At 43.2% G+C, this 22,125-nt stretch overlaps 1 protein-coding gene across 4 annotated transcripts in view; it reads right to left on the bottom strand.

Annotated features, from left to right (window-relative positions):
- HEPHL1 (hephaestin like 1) overlaps positions 1-22,125 on the bottom strand; it is a 138,138-nt gene that overhangs the window by 14,790 nt on the left and 101,223 nt on the right. For 3 of the 4 annotated variants that reach the window (XM_030200195.1, XM_030200196.1, XM_030200198.1), the window contains exons 17-18: positions 16,863-17,002; positions 5,966-6,128 (exon numbers count right to left, since the gene is read on the bottom strand). In XM_030200195.1, the coding sequence (XP_030056055.1) occupies positions 5,966-6,128; positions 16,863-17,002 (303 nt within the window). Of the gene's footprint in view, positions 1-187; positions 1,675-5,965; positions 6,129-16,862; positions 17,003-22,125 lie in introns of those variants that run through there. The other variant, XM_030200197.1, reaches the window with a different exon arrangement.

The raw sequence follows: 22,125 nt of genomic DNA, 5'->3' as shown, positions 1-22,125 counted from the left end.
TGGAAGTGTGAAGGGGGTGAGATATCCGGTTTCCCTATGAGTGTCTGCCCCGCCCTCTCTGTAACACAGTCAGTGAAGGAAAACAGCAGAACACGAAATCAAATCGCTGGCTCTGTAACAGTGAAGGACTCAGAGGGGGGAGGGGAGAGAGGCCAGAGGGCAGGGACACACACACTCCCACATGCACACAGAAGAAAACATTGCTAGCCCCCGTTTCATTTGCATCAGAAACGGGGCTTTTTTACTAGTATAACATAAATTCACTCAAAAGAGAGGGGAGAGCACAGATCCAAACCAGCGGTTTCAGCTTCCTGTTGGAGCAATCGAGGTTAATTCACCACCACCATTTTCTTTGGCAATAATAAATTGTCGCAGTTTAACCGGGTCAAAGAATACATAATTAATCATATTCAAAGAAATTAAGCATCTACATGAAAATTTTAAAATAAAAGTTCCTCCCAGAGCAAGAATCCGTGGCTTTAACCCCAAGAATTCTTTCCTCCTTCTCTGCGTAGATTTACTTAAATCGGGTAAAACTTGTATCCTTGATCCCAGAAATTGCATGGAAATATATCTGAAGTAAAGCCTAAATATATTGTTCCTATCAGTCTCAAAGGCAAAGGTAGCAAGAAGAGTCGTGCACTCGGTAATTATCTCTAAAGAAGTTTCAAGAAGTTCTGTTAAATTTTAATCTGGCATAGGTTCTGCAGGCAATGGTTTTATTCCTGTGATGTAGTATGCTTTTACAACAGGAGGAAGAGCTTCTTTAGGAATACCTAGTATTTCAGTAAAATATTTCCGCAACATTTCCGTTGCTGATATCAAAGGCGTCTTTGGAAAATTTAAAAATCTTAATTTGTTACGTCTCAGTTGGTTATCTAGGTATTCCACCTTTTTCTGTATATTATCTTTTTCAACGACAACAGGTCCCATAACACTTTGCAGTTTTTTAATCTCTAGTTCATTTAACTCACATTTATCCTCTTGCGTTTTTACCCTTGAGGTTAAAGCTTGCTGATGTTGTTTAACTTCGGTTACTTCCGTCTTGAATAAATCCGTAGATTGTAGTAGTGATAAATTTAGAGCCTGGATTGCGTCCCACAGAGTCTCTAAAGTTATAATGGCAGGACATAAATGCTCACCTGTTCTCTCCGAAGGGGTTACCATGATGGGGGAGGGTGAGGGGCCAACTCCCCTCACAATTGTTGTTGACTCATCTGGAGTTGAAAAGCCAGCAGGGCCTCCTCTAGTCACTACCAATTCCGTTTGTGACTCTCGAGCCGGCATCAAATCCCCTCCGGGTCTCTGTGGGGCCGATTGTTGAGGCGGACTCAATGATACCATCTCAGAGCTAAGATCACCCGGCATCTGAAAAGCCCATCTAAGTCCAATTACTCTCAGACAATGGACCAGCAGATGTCCAGATGATGTCATTAAACATGTGACCAGTTGCTAAAAATAGATGACTACAAATAGGTGAAACCAGTTGCTAGAGGTGGATGGGACTGGCTACTACAAAAGAGGCTTGAATTATCTTGCTGCTGGTCTCTTCCTCTGGACATGTAGCTCATGGATTCCTGACCGGTCTCTCTCTTTGGACCTGCCTCCTGCCTTTCTGCTGGATTGCAAACACACTCTGCCAAGACTTTCTCCAAGCTTCAGGCTCCCACAACTCTGCAAGAAAGACTTCTATTTCAGCAAGGATCTCCATCACTCCTCTGCCAAAGTGAGTTACCATATCCTGCATAATTTATAATTCAGACTTGATATCTTGAAAAACACATTTACACTTGTGATAAGATTCTTAAAAAACTGCCTCTCTCTCTTGTAACATCATTACATTACCTGTATTGTAAATAAACCTTTTAAAGTTATATATATGGTCTTTATGTTCCGAGCACGTCTTTAAACCTTGCAGTGCAGGTTAATGTAATTCAACAAATATAATATTTAATTCCCCCTTTTTCTTATATATTCTTATGCTTATCATATTACCTTATAGGTAATTGGTGGAGAATAAAAATATATTATCTTACACAATGATAAAGCATTCTTTGCTATAAGGAAGTCATGTGTTTCAGAGAGAGAGAGATTCCCTTGACCAACACCTGCAGATCCAGTCAAAAGACATCAGCAATACTGCAGCCTTGCCTAATCTGAAGGAACTGTTATCAGACTGAACAATTCACTTCTTGCTAGTACAGTTGCTGAATACCTTTTTAGCAGTGCTGCATTAATGATACACACAAATGAGCAACAATCATATTCAAAATATAGTTTTACTAAAAGCAAAGTGGATTGAATTGTAGAGCAATAAAGTTGTTGAGATAAAAGCATTGACGACAGTTGCATTCATTATAGTTATGGCACAAAACAGGATGACTCTTATTCTCTGTAATAATTGTGGTGCTTTGGTTTCAAGGCCAATCATCTGGAGACTTAAGGCTTGTCCTATCTGTCATCAGCTCACTAGTTTAAAACAGGAGCTCAGTAAAGTAAAGCAGGAATTAGATGCACTTAAAGCAACTTCTAACACTGCACAAAATCATACTGCACAGAATCAAACCAAATTCACACCACTGCCTCAAAGGATAAAACCACCTAAAAATAGATGGTTCACAGTAGGCTCAGGCAGACTTCATTATGTGACACAGAAGCATCCGCCCTCACAAGTGTTGCCCCTACAGAATTCTTTTGCTCCATTACAGCACTGTGATGTTTCTCAAAATAGAACTGAGGCGGAAGAAAAAGCAATGAAGGTGGAACAAAAAGATATGAAGGTACCCAAAGAGAAAAGACACCCCCAAATCAATAATGTTGAAACAAACACCAGAAAATGTAGATGGAAAGCGATGACCACAAATGCTCGCAGACTAAGCAATAAAGTTCATGACCTTCAAGCCCTGATGTTGGAGGCAGACTTAGACGTTGTTGCAATCACAGAGACATGGCTAAATGGTTCCCATGAATGGGATGCAAATATACCAGGCTATAATCTATTTAGGAAGGATAGAGATGGTCGTAAAGGTGGAGGAGTAGCTCTGTATGTGAGAAATGACATTGAGGCAACTGAAATAACAGGGACCTGGGGAAAGGAAGAAGTGATATGGATCACCTTAAAAAGAGATGATAAAACCTCTGTCCACGTGGGTGTTGTCTACAGACCACCAACCAGTGGCATAGCCAGACAGCCAATTTTGGGTGGGCCTGAGCACAAAGTGGGTGGGCAAAAATTTTTCTCTCTCCCCCCTCTCCCCCAGCACTTCCCAATTCAAAATATAAAATACTTTAGCAGATGAGGATCCCCAATCTCTGTCAGCTGAAGGCCTCCAGTAATGATGGCCAGAACTCCTCTCCACCAAGCCTAGCAGGCAGCAGCAACTCCTTGAGCCACTGATGCCAGCACCCCATACATGCTTAGTTGTCAGTGGCTCCAGGATGCTGCCCCCATCTGCCAAGCTCAGTAGAAGCAGGGCTTTTTTTGAGGGGGTACTTGGGGGTACTGAGTACCAGCACCTTTTCCGTTGCCTGCTAAAATTGACCCATGGACCCCAAGTTTTAATGAAAGAGCTGAGGCTCTACACACCAATTCTGCCTTGTCATACATTCTGTGACCGGTTGCAGGGGGCTTCGCTATTGTGAGATGGGTCCCTCAGTGATTACCCCACCCCTGAAGAGTGGCCTAGCATTTGAGTCCGGCACCTTTTTTACTAGGAAATACGTACAGAGTAGAAGGCATCTCTGGCCAGCTTCAGAAGAGACCCCCAGCTAGTAGGGCTTGGGAATCCCCACTAGCTATAGCAAGGGTCAGGGCTGCCGTTAGCCATGCTGGTGACCAGGGCAGAAAATAAAGCCCCTCCCCCAATTCCCTCTCTTCTCCAATCTCCTCATCTGCCGTTAAAGTCACACCGACAGACCCTCACAAATTACAGAACAAGGGATCACAAATTAGAAATAAAAATATATAGACAAAATTGAACTGGGAACCTCAGCATGTACTGCAACACTGGAGGAAAAAAACCCCAAAACAAAAGCGCATTTCCTTTTCTGCTTAACACAATAAAAAGACATCCGCTATGCACATTTCCCAAAGTTAACATATTCCATTTAAAACATTCAAAGTAAAATGATTTTCCTACCTTTATTGTCTGGACATTTTATTTTTCCATCATGTTGGTTCTAATTTCTCTTTCCCGCTTTCCTGTCTGTCTTCTGCTAATTCTTCAAGCGGTTGTCCATTTGTCTTTTTTCTCCTGTCGTTTCATTTCCTCACTACACCTACCTCTGAAATATTGATCCTTCCATTTTAGCTCTTTCCTTTCTTTTTTTTTTTCTTTTCTGCCTCTGTACACTCAAATGTCATCCTCTTTCTAAATCTTTTCCTTCTTTCAGATTATCTATCACATTTCCATCTCCTTTCACCCACTAGCTCTCCCATTCCCTATCTCTCTCTTTCCCAGCCTTCCATTCCCTTCCATCTTTGATCTACGCACCATTACCATATTTCTACCCCCTGTAATCACTATTCTCTCATTTTTTCCTTGCCATCTCCACTTCCTGGGCCTCTCCCCCATGCTTTCCACCATTCCCAGTGTCTCCCTCCCTCCACCCTTCCAGCCCAGCATCTGTTCCCTCTTTCTACCCTCCTCACCCTCGTAGCATGATATTTCCCTATCCCTTTTACCTCCCACCACCAGCATCTTCCTGTCCCATCTCTCTCCCCTCCCCCATTGTCCAGCATTTTTCCCTTTCTCCTCCCTACCATCCATTGTCCATCTTCTCTCCCTGGATCCATCTTCCCTCTTTCTCCCCTCCCCAGCTTGTGCATCTCTCCTTTCCTCTCCTCTTCTCCACCTTCATGTCCAACTTTTCTCCCTCTCCCTGCCTTGAGCCTCTGGTTTAACATCTCTCTCTATCCCCCCCCCCCACACACCCACCCACCACCACCACCAAGCAGCATCTCTCCATCCTTTCTTTCCCTCGCCTCAATGCCATGTTCAACATGGACTAGAGGGCATGCAATGCTCAACTGCATATATCATATGTGTGCATGTTTATACTAGTTCTTGAGCAGGCATTTTATTTGCCAAAACATCCAAATCACTATTTTTGAAACATATTTTTAAGACATTTTTCTATACAATTCATCTGTAGTGCATCCAAATGACAAGGGGGTGTGTCTGTAGAATGTAGGGGGCAGGATCTGGGTGTTCCCAAACACTGGACGTTTTTCTGCCATAATGGAACAAAACAAAACCGTCCAGGGCTACTATTTAGACGTTTTGGTCTACACCTGTTTCTATCATGACTGAGTCAGAAAAAGGTGCCCTAAATGACCAGATGACAACTGGAGGGATTAAGGCATGACCGACCCTTACTCCTCCAGTGGTCACTGACTCTCCTCCCACAAACATGTGAAAGAAACAGTACATACTAGGCTCTATGACAGCATCAAGAGCAGCAAGCAGGTCCCTGGAGTAACCTAGTGGTCGGCACAGTGCACCGTGAAGAAGGGGACCCAGGCCCATATCGGACTCTTACACTTGTGGTGGAAAGTGTGAACCCCCCCTTCTGTACCCATATATGCAGCCATAAGGGCTATTGTAGTGGGGTACAGTAGGTGTTTGCTGGGTTTTGGAGGGCTCCCCATACAATATAAGGGGGTAATGGTGAGGTATGTTCGCTAATGGATTTTTGGACATTTTCTGCAAAACATCCAAAGTCGAATTTAGATGTCATATCAAAAATGCTCCTCCACCTGTCTTGATAAAATAAGCTAAAAATAAGCGTTTTTCTGCACTATTAACCTAGGTGCCCTGTTACAAAATTTCCCTCTTAGGACTCTTTTTCCTAATCCTTGCATCTTCAAAGGGTGATATATACCCTCTGTGCATCGTGTCACTTGCCTAGGGCTGGCTTTGCTGGAATGTCATCATATTTTGTCTTAAAAGTCAGTATGACATACCTGGTTTGCTGTGGACAGTAAAAGTTGTTTCCATGCCAGCATGGATATGATCAGCCACATGGCAGTGCAGCAGCCATGTTCCAGGGTTGCCTGCTATGAGCTCTACTGTCTGAAATGTTCCAGGAAACAGGTCATAGACATCTGCTCTGTGTTCCTTCTGTGTCTATGGCAAGGAGAACGAGACCAAAGAATAAAGATATAGTTAAAAAAACAAACAAAAAAATAAACACCATACACACACACATTTTATGCCAGGCCCTCGGCAAGTTATCCAAACACAAATTAATTGTTCTGCAGGGCAGCCAATTTAAATTTTTATCTACCACAGTTACCCAGACAAACCAGTTGAATGTAAGCGCCAGTTTCAGAGAAAGAATTATGTTCTTTCCATTCTGGAAATAGCTAGGCATGAAACTTACAAAAGTCCTGCAATTTCACTAGTTAGCTTAGGGGCCCTTTTACAAAGGCGCGCTGATAAAATGGCCTGCGGTAGTATAAGTGCATGTTCTGGGTGCACGCAGAATCATTTTTCAGCGCACCTGAAAAAAATGACTTTTTAAAATTTTTGCCGAAAATGGACGTGCGGCAAAATGAAAATTGTCGCGCATCCATTTTGGGTCTGAGATCTTACCGCCAGCCACTGACCTAGCGGTAAGGTCTCACGCGGTAATGGTCTACGCACATAGAATGACGATTACTGCCCGTGAACCCAGAAAATATTTTCCGGCTTGGGTGGGAGGCGGGATAGTGCTGGGCAGACTTATACGGTCTGTGCCAGAGCCGGTGGTGGGAGGCGGGGCTGGTGGTTGGGAGGCGGGGATAGTGCTGGGCAGACTTATACGGTATGTGCCCTGAAAAAGACAGGTACAAATCAAGGTAAGGTATACACAAAAACTAGCACATATGAGTTTATCTTGTTGGGCAGACTGGATGGACCGTGCAGGTCTTTTTCTGCCGTCATCTACTATGTTACTATGTTTGCGTAGCGGACATGCGTCAAAAATGAAATTACTGCAAGGGCCACGCAGTAGCTGGGCGGTAACTCAAAATTGATGCACGTTGGGTGCACGTAGACGCCTACGTGGCTTAGTAAAAGGGCCCCTTAATTTTGAAATAGTTAAGTCATACTGGAAGGGAAAAAAATTGAATTCTGATAGTAGGAAGTTTGTGGTCCTTTTGGTCCATATGGGTTAGGGGGTTATATTCAAAATTGTGCAGGCAGGTGCAAAGTCTGTAAACACTTTACTCCGTGGACTTTGCATCTGTTCAATAAAGAGGCTTCTGCTTTGAAAACTGCTCAGAAAAAAAAAAGTACCCTCACCTGTATTTTTATGCAGCCTAACATCTTTTTCTCATGCATAAAAGTACACGTATTGTTGATTCCTATGCATCTGAGGAAAGAGTGGGCAATTTTCAGACTGCCTATTTACCTGGGTAAATGGCTTTTGAAATCTGCACTGGTGGGGTCTTTGCCTGCTTTTTCAACTAGCCCATTGAATTATGACTCAAACAGCAGAAAAAACAACACAAACAAGTGTCAAAAAGAGGTGTCGGGTATACATGCTCTGCAATGCTATACACTTTAAAGTATGCCATAACACCAGATTTAATCATGTATATCATGTGGAGGGGCTTAATCGAACGGGGACGACCATCTCTAAGGGTGCCCATCTCTAAGGACGGTGCCACGAAGGGGCGGGGAAACCTGTATTATCGAAACAAGATGGGCGTCCATCTTTCGTTTCGATAATATGGCCAGGGACGCCCAAATCTCAACATTTAGGTCAACCTTAGAGATGGTCAACCTTAGAGATGGGTGACCTCGGTTTTCACCGATAATGGACACCGAGGACGCCCATCTCAAAGACAACCAAATCCAATACATTTAGTCGTGGAAGGAGCCAGCATTCGTACTGCACTGGTCCCCCTGACATGCCAGGACACGAATTGGGCACCCTAGGGGGCACTGCAGTGGACATCCTAAATTGCTCCCAAGACCATAGCTCCCTTCCCTTGTGTGCTGAGCCCTCCCCCCCCCCCCTATGCAACACTCTCGCCAGGATGGGCACGCGGTTTTAGGAAAAATGTTGGTAGAACGATTTTATCATGGATTCAGGGATGGTGAGCCCTTGAACTGCAGCCAAGCCTGGCAAGGTCAATATTTAGACTTAGCTGTTTATCTTTAAACTGGCCAAAGATACACCAGGTTTTCATGCAGATAAATATGGCTGCAAAACCCAGTTTATAAATAGTTGGATAGCCGGTTATATCGGCAATATAATCGGCTAGCTGCTAGCTGGGGATGTTCAGCAGGAGATAATCACTTATCCCCCACTGGATATCAGTGGATAGCTGGTTAAGTGCTATTTAACTGGTCAGCAGTCGTTCTGACCAGTTAAACAGTGCTGAATATTGGGGGGAGTGTATCTAATTTTTCAGAAAGCTTTTGACAAAGTTCCTCATGAGAGACTCCTGAGAAAATTAAAGAGTCATCGGATAGGAGGCAATGTCCTGCTGTGGATTAGGAACTGGTTGTTGGACAGAAATTGGAGGGTAGGGTTAAATGGCCGTTTCTTTCAATGGAGGATGGTGAATAAGTGGAGTGCCACAGGGACCTGTACTGGAATCAGTGCTATTTAACATTCATAAATGATCTGGAAATCGAAACAAGTGAGGTGATTAAATTTGCAGATAGCACAAAACTATTCAAGGATGTTAAAACACATGCAGACTGTGAAAAATTGCAGGAAGACCTTAGGAAATTGGAAGACTGGGCATCCAAATGGCAGATGAAATTTAATGTGGACAAATGCAAAGTGATGCACATTGGGAAGAACAATCCAAATCATAGTTACCTGATGCTAGGGTCCATCTTGGGGATCAGCATCCATGAAAAAGATCTAGGAGTAGTTGTAGACAATACACTGAAATCTTCTGCCAGTGTGCAGCGGTGGCCAAAAAAGCAAACAGGATTCTAGGAATTGTTAAGAAAGGGATGGTAAATAAGACCAAGAATACTATAATGCCTCTGTATCGCTCCATGGTGTGACCTCACCTTGAGTACTGTGTTCAGTCTGGTCACCGTATCTCAAAAAAGATATAGTGGAATTGGAAAAGGTTCAAAGAAGAGCAACCAAAATGATAAAGGGGATGGAACTCCTCTCATATGAGGAAAGGCTAAAACTTTTAGGGTTCTTCAGCTTGGAAAAGAGACAGCTGAGGGAAGAAACGATTGAGGTCTACAAAATCCTGAGTGGTGTAGAATGAGTAGAAGTAAATAGATTTTTTTACTTGTTCCAAAAGTACAAAGACTAGAGGACACTCAATGAAGTAACATGGAAATACTTTTAAAACAAATAGGAGGAAATATTTTTTCACTCAACGAACAGTTAAGCTCTGGAACTATTTGCCAGAGGATGTAGTGACAGCGGTTAGTGTATCTGAGTTTTAAAAAGGTTTGGACACGTTCCTGGAGGAAACATCCATAGTCTGCTATTGAGACGGACATAGGGAAGTCACTGCTTGCCCTGGGATTGGTAGCGTGGAATGTTGCTACTATTTGGGTTTCTACCAGATACTTGTGACCTTGCTTGGCCACTGTTGGAAACAGGATACTGGGCTAGATGGACCATTGGTCTGACCCAGTGAGGCTATTCTTATGTTTCTTTATGAGGTCAGCAAACTCCTCCACTTTATCCCCCCAAAACTGTCTCCTCGGTAAGACACACAGCCATAAGAGTCTGCACATCCCTGCACCCATGGTGGAGAGTCTAGACACAATGTCAAAAGAATCGTGCATGCTTGTGTAGAGCTGGTAGGATTGAATACAGGCAATGAGCATCAAGGCCTGAAAAGCTTTCCTTCCAGAGTCTAGTGTCCGAGCCTCTCTACCCAGAGGAGCGGAGGCATTAGTCTTGAAGCTCCTAGCTCTTTTGACAGCTGATTCAACAACCAATGAGTAGCGAGGCAGCTGAATCCTCTCAAATACGGGAGCCTTCTGAATACGATACTGCGTATCCACCTCCTTAGATGCAACCTACACTGAGGCGAGATTCCTAGTTCTTCATCAGTGCATCTTTAAGGATAGGGTACAATGGTACCATGACCCCTTCCTTAGGTGGTCCATTGTCCAGCGTAGATAACATCTCTGCCCTTGGTTTTTCCTCCATCTCCAACTTAAATGGGATGGCTGAAGCCAGTGAAAGAGAGACCTTTAGGTGGAGATTTATGTCTTTATTGAGGTGGGAAGGGATCAGAAGGTATCCCATAAGACTCCTCCTCCAAGAAGTAATGAGGGTCTTCTTCTGAGTCCCATTTAGACTCCTCATCGTACTCTTAGACTAAGTGAGTCTGTGCCTTCCTCGGCTTAGTGGATCTATGTCCATGCCCCAAAGAGCGCTGACGTAAAGCCCTACCCTCGGACTCCAGGGAAGTTTCCTCCCCCAACGTCGAGAGTGGTACTGCATTTGTCAATGTCGACAATCTTTGAGGTGCCAGTGTCAAGGATCTCTCCACAGGCATGGATGGAGCCTCAGGAAGAATCTGGGGCTGATCCGCAATTGGCGCAAGCGCCCTTGATGCCTGAGTGGATTGCAATTGGAGCATCTGTGCCAGCTCCTCCCTGAACAGGGATTGGAACTGCTCATCAAAGGTTGACATCGGCAAAGGCGGGGGAGCCGGGAGAGAGGCAGCCTGAGAAGGCATTGGTGCTAAACCAGAAGCGGGGACATGGTTGCCCAGAGACTTGTGCACCGGCACCTCTGTTCCAAACAGGGAGAGCACTCCTCCCAGTGCCGGCGCTTCTCAGATACTGGCGCTGCCGATGCCCCAGAGCTCCCAGCATCATGCGTTGATGAGGACTTATGCTTCTTGGTGTGTGGTCCGATACTGTCTAGTCCCGGGGCCTACTATCAGTGCCCAATGTTGAAAGAGGTGGAGACCGTCTCGATGCTGGTGCACTCCCAGTGGTGGTTGAAGTCTTAGCTGCCATCGAAATCGAAAATTCCAGTGCCAATGACGATGTACTGGCCTTCAAGGAGCCAAAAAGTCTCTCCTGTTGAACCTACCGTGCCCTCTGTGTCCTCAACTGCATTTGCAAACAGAGAGAAGAAGAGTTAGGCTCATGGTCAGGCCCAAGGCACCTGATGCCCCAACTGTGCGAGTCCGTCAAGGAAACCACCCAATTACATTGGGCGCACCTTTTGAACTCATTGAGGTCTTCTTGGACATCAAGAATTGTGGCCAAATTAAACTCCTTAACTGTGAACAGTAAAAAGGGGCAGAGTTCAAATTGAGGTTGCTACTCTGGCCTAAACGGGCTAGCAACTTGCAAAAAAGAAAGGAAATACTACAAAAAATAAAAAGGGAAATAGAATAAAATTAGAAGTAAGGAAAATATAACCGACAGGGACAAAAATACCCACATGGGAAGGCACTAGAGATGTAGTACTAAGAGGAGAACATGATGACACGTCCTCCCTGATCCACAGAAAAACAAGGGCTGCGGGACTCATGCTCACGCGTCAGTCGGGAATGCACCAAAGAATGCACAGTGGGATGCTGCTAGAAAGTTCTATAATAACTTCGCTAGTCAGCGTCCACACCGACGTTACCCAGCTGTAAAAATACAACTGACCTGCATGTACTCAGAGAACTGATTATTAGCGCCCAATTATCGTAGCTAATTGGTTAATTATTCAATTAAATTGTGTACCTAAATTGTGCTCTGTGATTGCAGATCCCTGCATAAAATACCACTAGAATTGAGCATGTCTCACTTCTGACCTCTATGTTCTATGTAAAATAAGGTTTTATATGAATTTAGAGACTCAATAATATGACCCTTTTATCTACCACTAGTAAAAAAGCCCCGTTTCTGATGCAAATGAAACGGGGGCTAGCAAGGTTTTCTTCAGAGTAGAGAGTTGCACGGGGACAGAAATCTTACCCATCCCCGCCCGTCCCTGCTGGAATCTTACCCGTCCCCACCCATCCCCACTGGAATCTTACTCATCCCCACCCATCCCCGCAAAAATTTAAACCATCCCAACCCGTCCCCACCCATCCCCGCAAGAATTTAACCCGTCACCACCCATCCCCGTAAGAATTTATGTTCAATCATTTTTATTGATGTTCAACTTTCCAAACAATCATAACATTTCTGTTTTATCCTCCATTAAGTTATCACTGAGTTATACATAAACAGAACTCACACAACTGGAACATCATATTATTTTTTCCCCCTTTTTCTCCCCCTCCCCTCCCTTTTCCCCCCCTCCCCCCCACCCTCCCCCCTCCTCTACCTCCCCTCCCCCTATTGTTTCCAGTTCAAGGTTGCCACAGACCTGATTATCATTGTTAAGATCAATAAAATGTTCAAATGTTCAACAGGCGGCTTCTTGCCGCCGGGGACAAAGTCATCCAAAACGGAGCCCATCGTGTTTTAAATTTCTTTCCTGCTGCTGATGATATGTCTCCCACTCCAACTCTCTCCAGGCGCAATAATGTTATCATTTGTGTTCGCCATTGTTGGACACTTTGTTCATCTGCAGACAGCCACTTTATGAGGATAACCTTTTTTGCCATAACAGTAGTCCGCACAGCAAAGTCTCTCAAACCTTTTGGTGTTGGTTTTCCCAAAGCTGGTCGGCCAAACAACAGTTTGGCGTCCAGTTTCCAACTTGTCGCCCACCATCTACTCACTTGCTGTGTAACTTGTGTCCAAAAACGTTGGATATGTGGGCATTTCCAAAACATGTGTCCTAAAGTTGCACCTTCCCCCCCCCCGCACTTAGGGCAGGCGCCATCTGGCGATATTCCCATATGAAAAGCTCTTCTGGGCGGGATATACCAGCGTAGTACCATTTTATATTGTAACTCCCAGTGTGACTGTGCCCACATTAACCTTCTCATGGTTAAAATGTGTGTTCTGTATATTTCTTCAGGCAATGTTAGACCCAAGTCCATATTCCATGCTTGGGCTATAACATTATATTGTATTTCTGATGCTGTATCTCTGATGTGCCTGTGGTGGAAGGATTCCCTTAAGAATTTAATAGTACATAAAAGAAAGTTCCAGTCAGCTCCCTCAGTCTCTCTCTGGATTTGAGCCACAGCACTGTAAGCAAGGAAGGAACGGAAGTTGGAACTTGGAACACTCTGGTGCGCACATGTAAGATTTGTCTCTGATTCACTGGCAGTGTGTGCTGAGAGGTCGCCACATGCACGCGCCAGTAGGTCAGGTGACATCTGATTCTCGTGCCTGTGTCAGAGCTGAGGTCTGTGCACCAGCCTGGGAGCAAAGAGGATTAATAGTAACATAGTAAGTGACAGCAAATAGACCTGAACGGTCCATCCACTCTGCCCAATAGACACACTCATGACCAATTCATCATTAAATCAAGTGTGATATTATATACTTGATTATGGTCTTTCTTTCATGTTTCTGGAACAAAGACCACAGAAGTCTATCTGGCCCCATCCTTATGTTCCAACTGTGGAGTTGCCATCGAAGCCCACTCCAGCCTATTCATGTTCTCAATTGTGGGACACAGACCATAAAAGTCTGTCCAGCACTGTCCTCATGTTCCAGCCACTGAAGTTGCTGTCTAAGCCCTTTCCAGTCCATCCTACACCAGATTGCCATGTATGAGACACAGACCATACAAGTCTGCCAGGTATCAGCTCTAGTTCATCACAGCCAGAGTCGCCATCTAAGTGTCACTTGACATATCCACACACATGCAGCCATTTAAGGTTAGCATGCCTTTTTGAATTCTGTCATCATTTGTGACTCTACCACCTCCTTAATGGAAGACTTTCCACATTTATGCTGTTAAAGCAAGGAAGAAGAGGAGGAGGAGGAGGAGACAGCACTCAAATAAATTGTTATTCGGTAGATGAGAGGCTGGTGCAGGTGCAGCTTACACTTTCACGGGAAGCCCACAGAACTGGTTCCATCCCCGCGGGAACCCCACAGGAACTGCCTCCGTCCCCGCGGGAACCCCGCAGAACTGCTTCCATCCCCGCGGGAACCCCGCAGGAACTGCCTCCGTCCCTGCGGGAATCCCGCGGGTTCCGCGGGATTCCCGTGGGGACGGAAGCCGTGCAGCTCTCTACTTCAGAGTGTGCATGTGGGAGTGTGTGTCCCTGCCCTCTGCCCTCTCTCCCTCCCCCTCCCCCTTGGAGTCCAGTCCTTCAGTGTTAAGTTTCCTGCTGTTCTGTGTTTGTGTTACAGAGAGAGTGAGGGCATCTCTCTCCCCTCCCCCTCTGAGTCCTTCACTGTTACAGAGAGAGAGATTTCGTGCTGTGCTGTTTTCCTTCACTCATGGGGAAACCGGATATCTCTGGCGCTTCACACTTCCGGCTGGAGGCTTCATAGAACGTTGGTCTTGCCTTTTATATATATAGAAGATGGTCTTGCCTTTTATATATATACATGTTTGGTATGAGCTGCAGTACTAATTTTTTTAAAAATCTTGTATGCTATCTGTCTGGATCCTAATTGTTAGATCTCTATTGAAGGATTTATTTTGCATTTATCTAGGGGCATGAGCCTTCTTTTTTTTAAACTCTATTTCTTGCGGCTATTCAGAAAACTGATTGAGTTGACTTTCAAACTAGTTCGTCCTTTTTTTTAGCCCTGCTTTTTGACCAGGTCTTAAATCTGGCAACATCATTGACTAAGAATATTCTGCTTCCTGTCACTGAGCAACACATGCAGTATTATTCTCAAAACATTACTAAGGACAGGAAAAAAAACCTCCACTCTAGTAACTTCAGTATTAATTTCTGCTCTCTGAAATTTGACACTGACAATCAGACAAAGTGATTCATGCCATTCTGCTCATAACCACAATGTTCTCTTCCTCATCTGTTCTAAAATGGCAAAAACTTAAACCAGAGCCTCAAAGCCTGGCCTCAGGTCTTCACAGTTTCTGAGCTGCATGTCATTGCCTGAACATTTGGAGATATATAGCCTGCTGAACCTTTCTCCCATGCTGCAGTAAGATATTCTGGACAGTTTTGGGTGGGGTAGGGAATGATAACTGGCTCTGTGCATAGGAGGCTCACATCTGTTTGTCATTTCTTGCATATTTACAGAATGGATATTTTTTTATAGTAATTCTTAAGTATCTCAAGGCATGTTATTTTCATTATCCTACATGTGTCTATGTGTCAAAGGGAAACCGTACACCACAAGTTATCAAAAAAATGTGGACTAATTTGCATTTATTCTCCGTGCCTTATCTTGCAGCACAAACACTTTGATATACAGCTAGAATACATCCACTTAGGGCCAAATTCTGTATATGGTGCCTGAAATATCGGCATCATAAAATCACACGCATAGCGCTATTCTATAAACGCCTAAAATTAGGCACATTTTATAGCATATGCGCATGTGTCGTTCTTGCTCCTCCAATTTAGTTGCACCCCTTTAGGCCACCTAAAATTAAGCCTAAATACCTGCACCTAACTTAGGCACAGATCAGGTGTATTCCGTAACAGTGTACATAGTTTTTTGGAACGTCCACAACCCGCCCATTCCATGCTCATTGCCATGTCTCCTTTTGGCTTTGCACGTTAGAATTTACACACACCATGTTATAGAATATGCCTATAAGGTTGGGCAAGTAAATTCTAATTAAAGCCAATTAGTGGCACTAATCGGTTATATACCAATTATCAGCACCGATTGGCTTGTTAATCAATTAAGTTGTGCGTGCAATTTGGCCGCATGGCCATTAGTGCACACAACTTAAGGCGCCATATATAGAATTTGGGTGTTAGGGGATAGTGACTAAAGTGTTATGGCAATAATCCATGATACTTGCCTCTTTAATGCGTGTTAAACAGCAATACCGTGTGCTATGTTACTGTAATGCATGTTAGTTTAAGTAACTCTAAGAGACATAATAACGAGATGCAAAGTGTGCAAAACCCTCATTATTATAGAAATCAAACACAGCTTGAGCTCCACACGCAGCATTATTCCATGAAAAATAATGCCAGCTCAAAGATGGCATTATTTCCTGCCCAGGACATCTTACCATTAACCCATGGCTGAATACTACCAGGCACCATCTTGGAGAGGCCAGAGCTTCTCAAAAGGGGAAGAGTGCTCCCGCCCCCCCCCCCCCCCTAAAGATTCCCACCTTCCTATAGGCCTACCTCTTAGAATCCCTTGTGTTCTAGCGATTACTCGGGGGAGGAACGATCCCCACTTGTTCCTGCCCCTACTAACACTAGGTTCAAAACAGCAGCTGTGACCCCTAGCAAGGGCAAACAGTGATTTGAGTCTCTGGATGGCACTCTAATCTAGGCATACTGGTCAACATCGTACCTAGATTCAGTAGCTTAGAAGGGAAATTTTCTTCTCCCATCCTTTGCCCAGCAGGCAGCATCAACCCTTGTCTTTTGTCACCCCAATTTAATAGCAGTGGGTCTAGGCTCCAGCACAGAATGTGCTCAGTGTTCCGCCTTCGGTGGCAATCAGAAAAATGCAGAATTCCTTTATGGAGCATAGCCTCAGTTCCCTTCCCTTGCTCTGAAGGCAGCTGACACTGACAGAACTGGCACTTCTGGGTGAGTGAGACCCTGTGACGCCTGGCAAATTACACCTAAGGCAGGTGCCCCACTCATGGCACAATAGGTAACTGCCATTGCTTGTCTACAGCTATATCTGGACCTGTACTTGGGAAATAAAATGCTTACCCCTTCCTATAGTATTGTAACTAATTATTGAAATGTGCAATTGAAATGTGATTACTGCAATGTCTATACTATGAAATGCATCCATTATTTTCACTGAAAGCCTAACATTATCACATACACACACAAATACAAAATCTGTTGTTTCAGGAGTTATTTTGTTATTGCAAAAAGTTTATCCAACCTTGAAGAGAAAGCTCTGTGCATGGAAGTGTACTGTGTGCATATCTATTTCATTCCCCAAACCAAGCAGGTACCAGTTGGTCTTTTCACCTTCAGTCATCCTCAGCCCATGAAGGTTGCCATAGAGTTTCCCATTAATTGCTGCATGGGTGAAAACCAGATTAAGTCACATTCAACATTACTTCAAAGGTCTTCCATCATCCGCAAATTTCTAACCTTTCAGTTTGGAAACGTAAAAATACAGGTATGTAAAACTGATTTAACAAGACAAGATGCAAGTTACAATTTGCAGATAGAAGTATTCGATCATATATGAACTATCCTTCTTTGAAAAAATGCAAATACTGTTTTCAGAACTTATTGAGCCACATGTGAAACCTAGCATTGTTATCCATTAATGAATATATAATGTAAGTTGTTGTGAAATTTTGATCTACTTCATGATTCGCAATCAGGTTTTCGAAGATTCACAGTACAGAAACAGTATTAGGAGCAATGATATTGGAGGGAAGATCATTCTTGAGCAAAAGACAAAGGGCAATTATCTTGCAGTTTGACTTATCTAGTGCTTTCGATCTGGTGGAACATAAACTGATGTTGAACATTTTGGGTAGTCTAGGCATCGGTGGTAATGTATTAACATGGCTAGAGGGTTTTCTTACTGCAAGAAATTATACAGAGAAATTTAAAGGTAGTCATTCTGAGTCTTGGTGTGCAAGTTGTGAAGTGCCAGAAGTCTCTCGCAGACTTTGTTTAATATCCTGACATCGTCTCTTGGTTCAATTATGTGCTCGGTAGGATTTAAGATCTTTAGTTATACTGATGACATAACAGTTTTTCTACCAGTTGCTGGTAGAACAGATGCTACAATAGTTAGAATAAACGAATGTATTTTGCTCCTGGAAACATGGGTTAACGCACATGCTCTGAAACTTAAAGATAAAACCAAATTTCTTTTCCTGGGTCATTAAACGATATATGGAACAGTAATTTGTTAACACCAGCTGGCAGGCACTTTGTATTTGAGGATAATACAAAGATCTTGGGCATTACTTTATCTGAATCATCAATGTTAGAGTCTCATGTGAATTCTGTAGTTAAGAAGTTTTTTTTTCTAATGAAAAAATGCAGGATGATTTGAAATATGCTTGATATCTATACTTTTAGACTTGTAGTTCAGAGTCTAATTTTATCTATTTTACACTACAGTAATTATATATATGCTGGATGTCAAAGAAAACTGAAGAAAAGAATTCAAACTGTACAAAATACCACAGCACACATGATTTACTCTGCTCATAGAAGTGTCAGTTTCTCCCTTGCTGATAGACCTTCATTGGTTGCCAGTGGAGGCACGAGACGAGTTTCTTTCAAGGTGTGCATATTAGTATTTAAAATCCTTCATGGGTCTGCTCTGGCTTATTTGTCCAATTGTGTACTGATGTCCAATAGGAATAGGGGTTTACGTGATAATTTTCAGCTACACTTCCCGAGTCCTCATGATCTAAAATATAAGGGTGTCTTTTACTAAGGCATGCTCACGTTTTTAGCACACGCTAAAATTGTGGGCGCTCTAAACGTTACAGACGCCCATAGGAAAGCATTGGTGTCTCTAACATGAGCGCGCCTTAGTAAAAGACGCCCTAAGACTATATTTTCAGCTAATCTCTTATCAAGCACCAGTCATTTGGAATTCTATCCCTTTAGCCATCAAGAAGATTCAAATTTTGCTTTTTTTTTAGGAAAGCTTTAAAATTTTGAATATAATATGGAATTTTTTTTTTGTAATAATATTGCCATAAGGAATTGTATCTTCTATTTGTTAGCTTGTGGGGTTTGCCTGGTCTTTCTTTTTTTGTGAACCGAATTTGAACCCTTTGAGTTGTTGCAGTCAATAAGAACTCTATGTAATGTAATGAAAATAAAATATTGGAAATTATCTCAGTGAATTAATTCATATGGTTAGAACGTTGACTGATGGATTGATTGCGGAATATACTGATGGTTTGTAGAGGGTAATTCTATAAAGAGGGTGCTAACATTTACACGGTAAAGGCCAAAAACCCAGCTATAAGCATATTTTACAGGCGGGAGTTCACATGGACAGGACTCACATATATGTGAATAATTTATAGAATACAAGTTACGCACATATCTCATGAACTAGGCATAAGCATTTAAACCAGCTTTCTATGGCTGGCATAAGTGCTTGTGCCTAAGCACATATATACCTGGTTACATTAGTATTCTATAAAGGAAAGTAGACACCTTCCTTTATAGATCAGGCTCCACATAAGTGCCCTCTAGGTGCCTAAATCTATGTGTTCTTTTATAGAATTGGCGGCAACATGCTTTTTTTTTTAAAGTGAATTTAGTATCAGTAAAAGGTAGAGAAAAGGTGAAATTTATTCTTAATTTCTTTCCTTGAGTCTTGCTAGACAAGTCCACACTAGTGGGTTACATCCTCTTGACCAGTAGAGAGAGGTAGAGAAACGCAATATCAGTACAATACAGTCAAATGGATCCCATAGTTCGTAATTGCAGAAAAGAGAGTGGATCACAGAAGATGGCCACATTTCGCCTATGACAGACTGCTTCAGGGGCAGCGACTGTTTAATTAGACGTAAGTTAAATTAAGAACAAACACTAAATAATAAGCATTTAAAAACTGAACAGATAAACACATATACACAAAAAATGTCAAATATTACAGGAATAAAACAAATTAAAATTAAAAACTTCTTAAACATGTCCTTAAACAACATGTAGAACTTTGTGTCAACATGCATAGCGAGGAATACAATTGACAAATTATAATAAAAACACTGAAATAAATTAACAACAGTAATATAAATACCATTAAGACTATTTACACAATTGTTACCAAAATAACCCCTGTGATCAGTAAAACACAACCATTAATTTAGAACTAAGCTGGCCCATAGATCCAGCTTAGAATGATTCATGAAGGAATGGAGAGAGGACCATATTGTTGCTCGACAAATGTCCTCCAAGGAGACAGCCCAGGCCTCCATCCTAGAAGTGGTCCAAGTCCAGTCACATGGGCCTGCAGATTTTATTCACAAAACTGTAGGCTGACTCAATGGCCAGCTTAATCCATCGAGCAACGGACGCTTTAGAAGCCACCCATGTTCAGCCCCTGAAACAGGGACAAAAGGCAACACTTACTTTACTTTACTTTACCGGGAACCTATTATTCCACTCACACCTAAAAAGGTTTAGAGCGGATTACAATTCTATTTACCTGTGGCTCCCATGTCAAGTTCTGATCCAATGTGACACCCAATATTTTCAAAGAGGATTCTAACTTATATAAGCAACCATTCATTATGAAGGACCAATTTTGTGCTGCTGTCATATTTTATCCAATCAAAAGAAAGTTTGTTTTATTGCTAGTTGGCTTTAGGCGGTTAGCAGCCATCTGAGTGACAATTTTAGAAATACAATTCTCTATATAAGATTTTACTACAAAATATCATCTGGGGTTGGTATCAGGACTGTGATATCATCAGCAAATATCCATACGATCCGTTCTCCTCCTGGACTTGCTCAGAAAGGCAGGCAAGGAAACTACCTGGTTCAACTGAAAAGGTGTAACCACCTTTGGGAGAAAGGAAGGCAACATATGCAAGGAAACAGCATCATCAGAAAAGAATAAGTAAGGATCTCAGCCAATAAGTCTGTCTTCAAAAAAAGATCTTTTATGGAGGCCAATTGCAGGGGCTCAAACAGAGCCCTAGCCAGGGCCTTCAGGATCAGAGAAAGATCCCCTTGGAGCAGAACTGGCCGCATTGGGAGACAAAGCTGCTTAACCGTTCACAAGGGCCTATGTCAGGGAGGGCCATCAAGGACTTAACTCTCAGATGATTCCAGTAGCAGGCTAGAGCCACCACTTAACTCTAACAGAACTCAAGGTCAGGGTCCAGTCGAACCCATCATAGAGAAAGGAAAGAATGGAGGGAACCTCAGCCTTCCATGGGGAGAGTGCCTTCCGTCCACAAGACAACACAAGCTTCGCCAAATCCGTACATAGGCTAGAGAGGTGGAAGCTACCTTATTCTGCAAGAGCGTTTCAGTCACCAGCACTAGGTACCCCTTATGCTTCAAACACCACCTCTCAAGGGATCTGGATTCTCCATGATATCTGGAACCTGGTGGAGGAGGCCCTGCCCCCTCAGAAGGGAGACAGAATCCTCCAGTTGTAGATGAATCAGATCTACATACCAAAGGAAGCCTCGGCCAATCTGGTGCCATGAGAATTACCAGGAAAGGGTGTTGCACTATCCTGCACAATACCTGTCCCACTAGGGACTGGGGAGGAGCATGTACAACAGCAACTGAACTCCTGAGTCAGTGCATTGAGCCCCACTGAGCCCTCACAGACCTGTGACTAAAAAAGAAAGGCGCATTATCTTGAGCCATCAGGTTAAAATCCAGTCTTCCCCAGTGATCCACAACCAGAAGACATGTAGAGTGGCTCAGGGCCCGCTCTCCCAGTCCAGGTCATGGCAGCTGAGGAGGTGAACTTGGACATTGTCTACCCCAGCAATGTGTATTTCTGATTATCAAGTAATGTTCCTCCACCCAGCTGCACAACCATCAAATCTTTCAGTGCTACTGTTGCACTCATGTACCCCTGAATGATGGGCAGAACCCTTGAAGTGCCAGGTGGATTGTCCTGGCCTCCAGAAGATTAATGAACCAAGAGACCTTTTCTGCCAACCAGGTGCCCTGAAGCACACTGGCCTGGCAATGCTTATGCTTTCCATATACTTGATGTATCGCTAGGCTTGGGTAAGGTCATAATGGTGTGTGTAAGCAAATAAATAAATAAAGACAGATAGATAGATAGATGTATAAACAAATAAAAGAACACAATAGAATACACAAACACACACTCCAGACAACAAATATACCCCCTTCTTGCCCTAATCAGCTCCTTTTTAAAAACAATGAGCTCTCCAGCCCCAGAGGTTCGTATCAGTGGTGACTACCATTCACTCTGGAACCATCAGTGGAACCCCTATAAGGAGATGAGTTGAGTGATTCCACCAACCGAAGAGAGTAACCAAGTGACAGAGGAAGACTTCAAAATCCTGGGACTCCAGCAGGACAAGACAGCTCTCTAAAGGGAGCACTCTGGAACCATCAGTGGAACCCCTATAAGGAGATGAGTTGAGTGATTCCACCAACCGAGAGAGAGTAACAGAGTGACAGAGGAAGACCTCAAAATCCTGGGACTC

The sequence above is a fragment of the Microcaecilia unicolor genome, chromosome 4 (assembly GCF_901765095.1).
Source record: "Microcaecilia unicolor chromosome 4, aMicUni1.1, whole genome shotgun sequence".
NCBI lineage: Eukaryota > Metazoa > Chordata > Amphibia > Gymnophiona > Siphonopidae > Microcaecilia > Microcaecilia unicolor.
The sequence above is the reverse complement of the archived record's forward strand: the minus strand, read 5'-3'. Positions and strand labels throughout refer to the sequence as shown.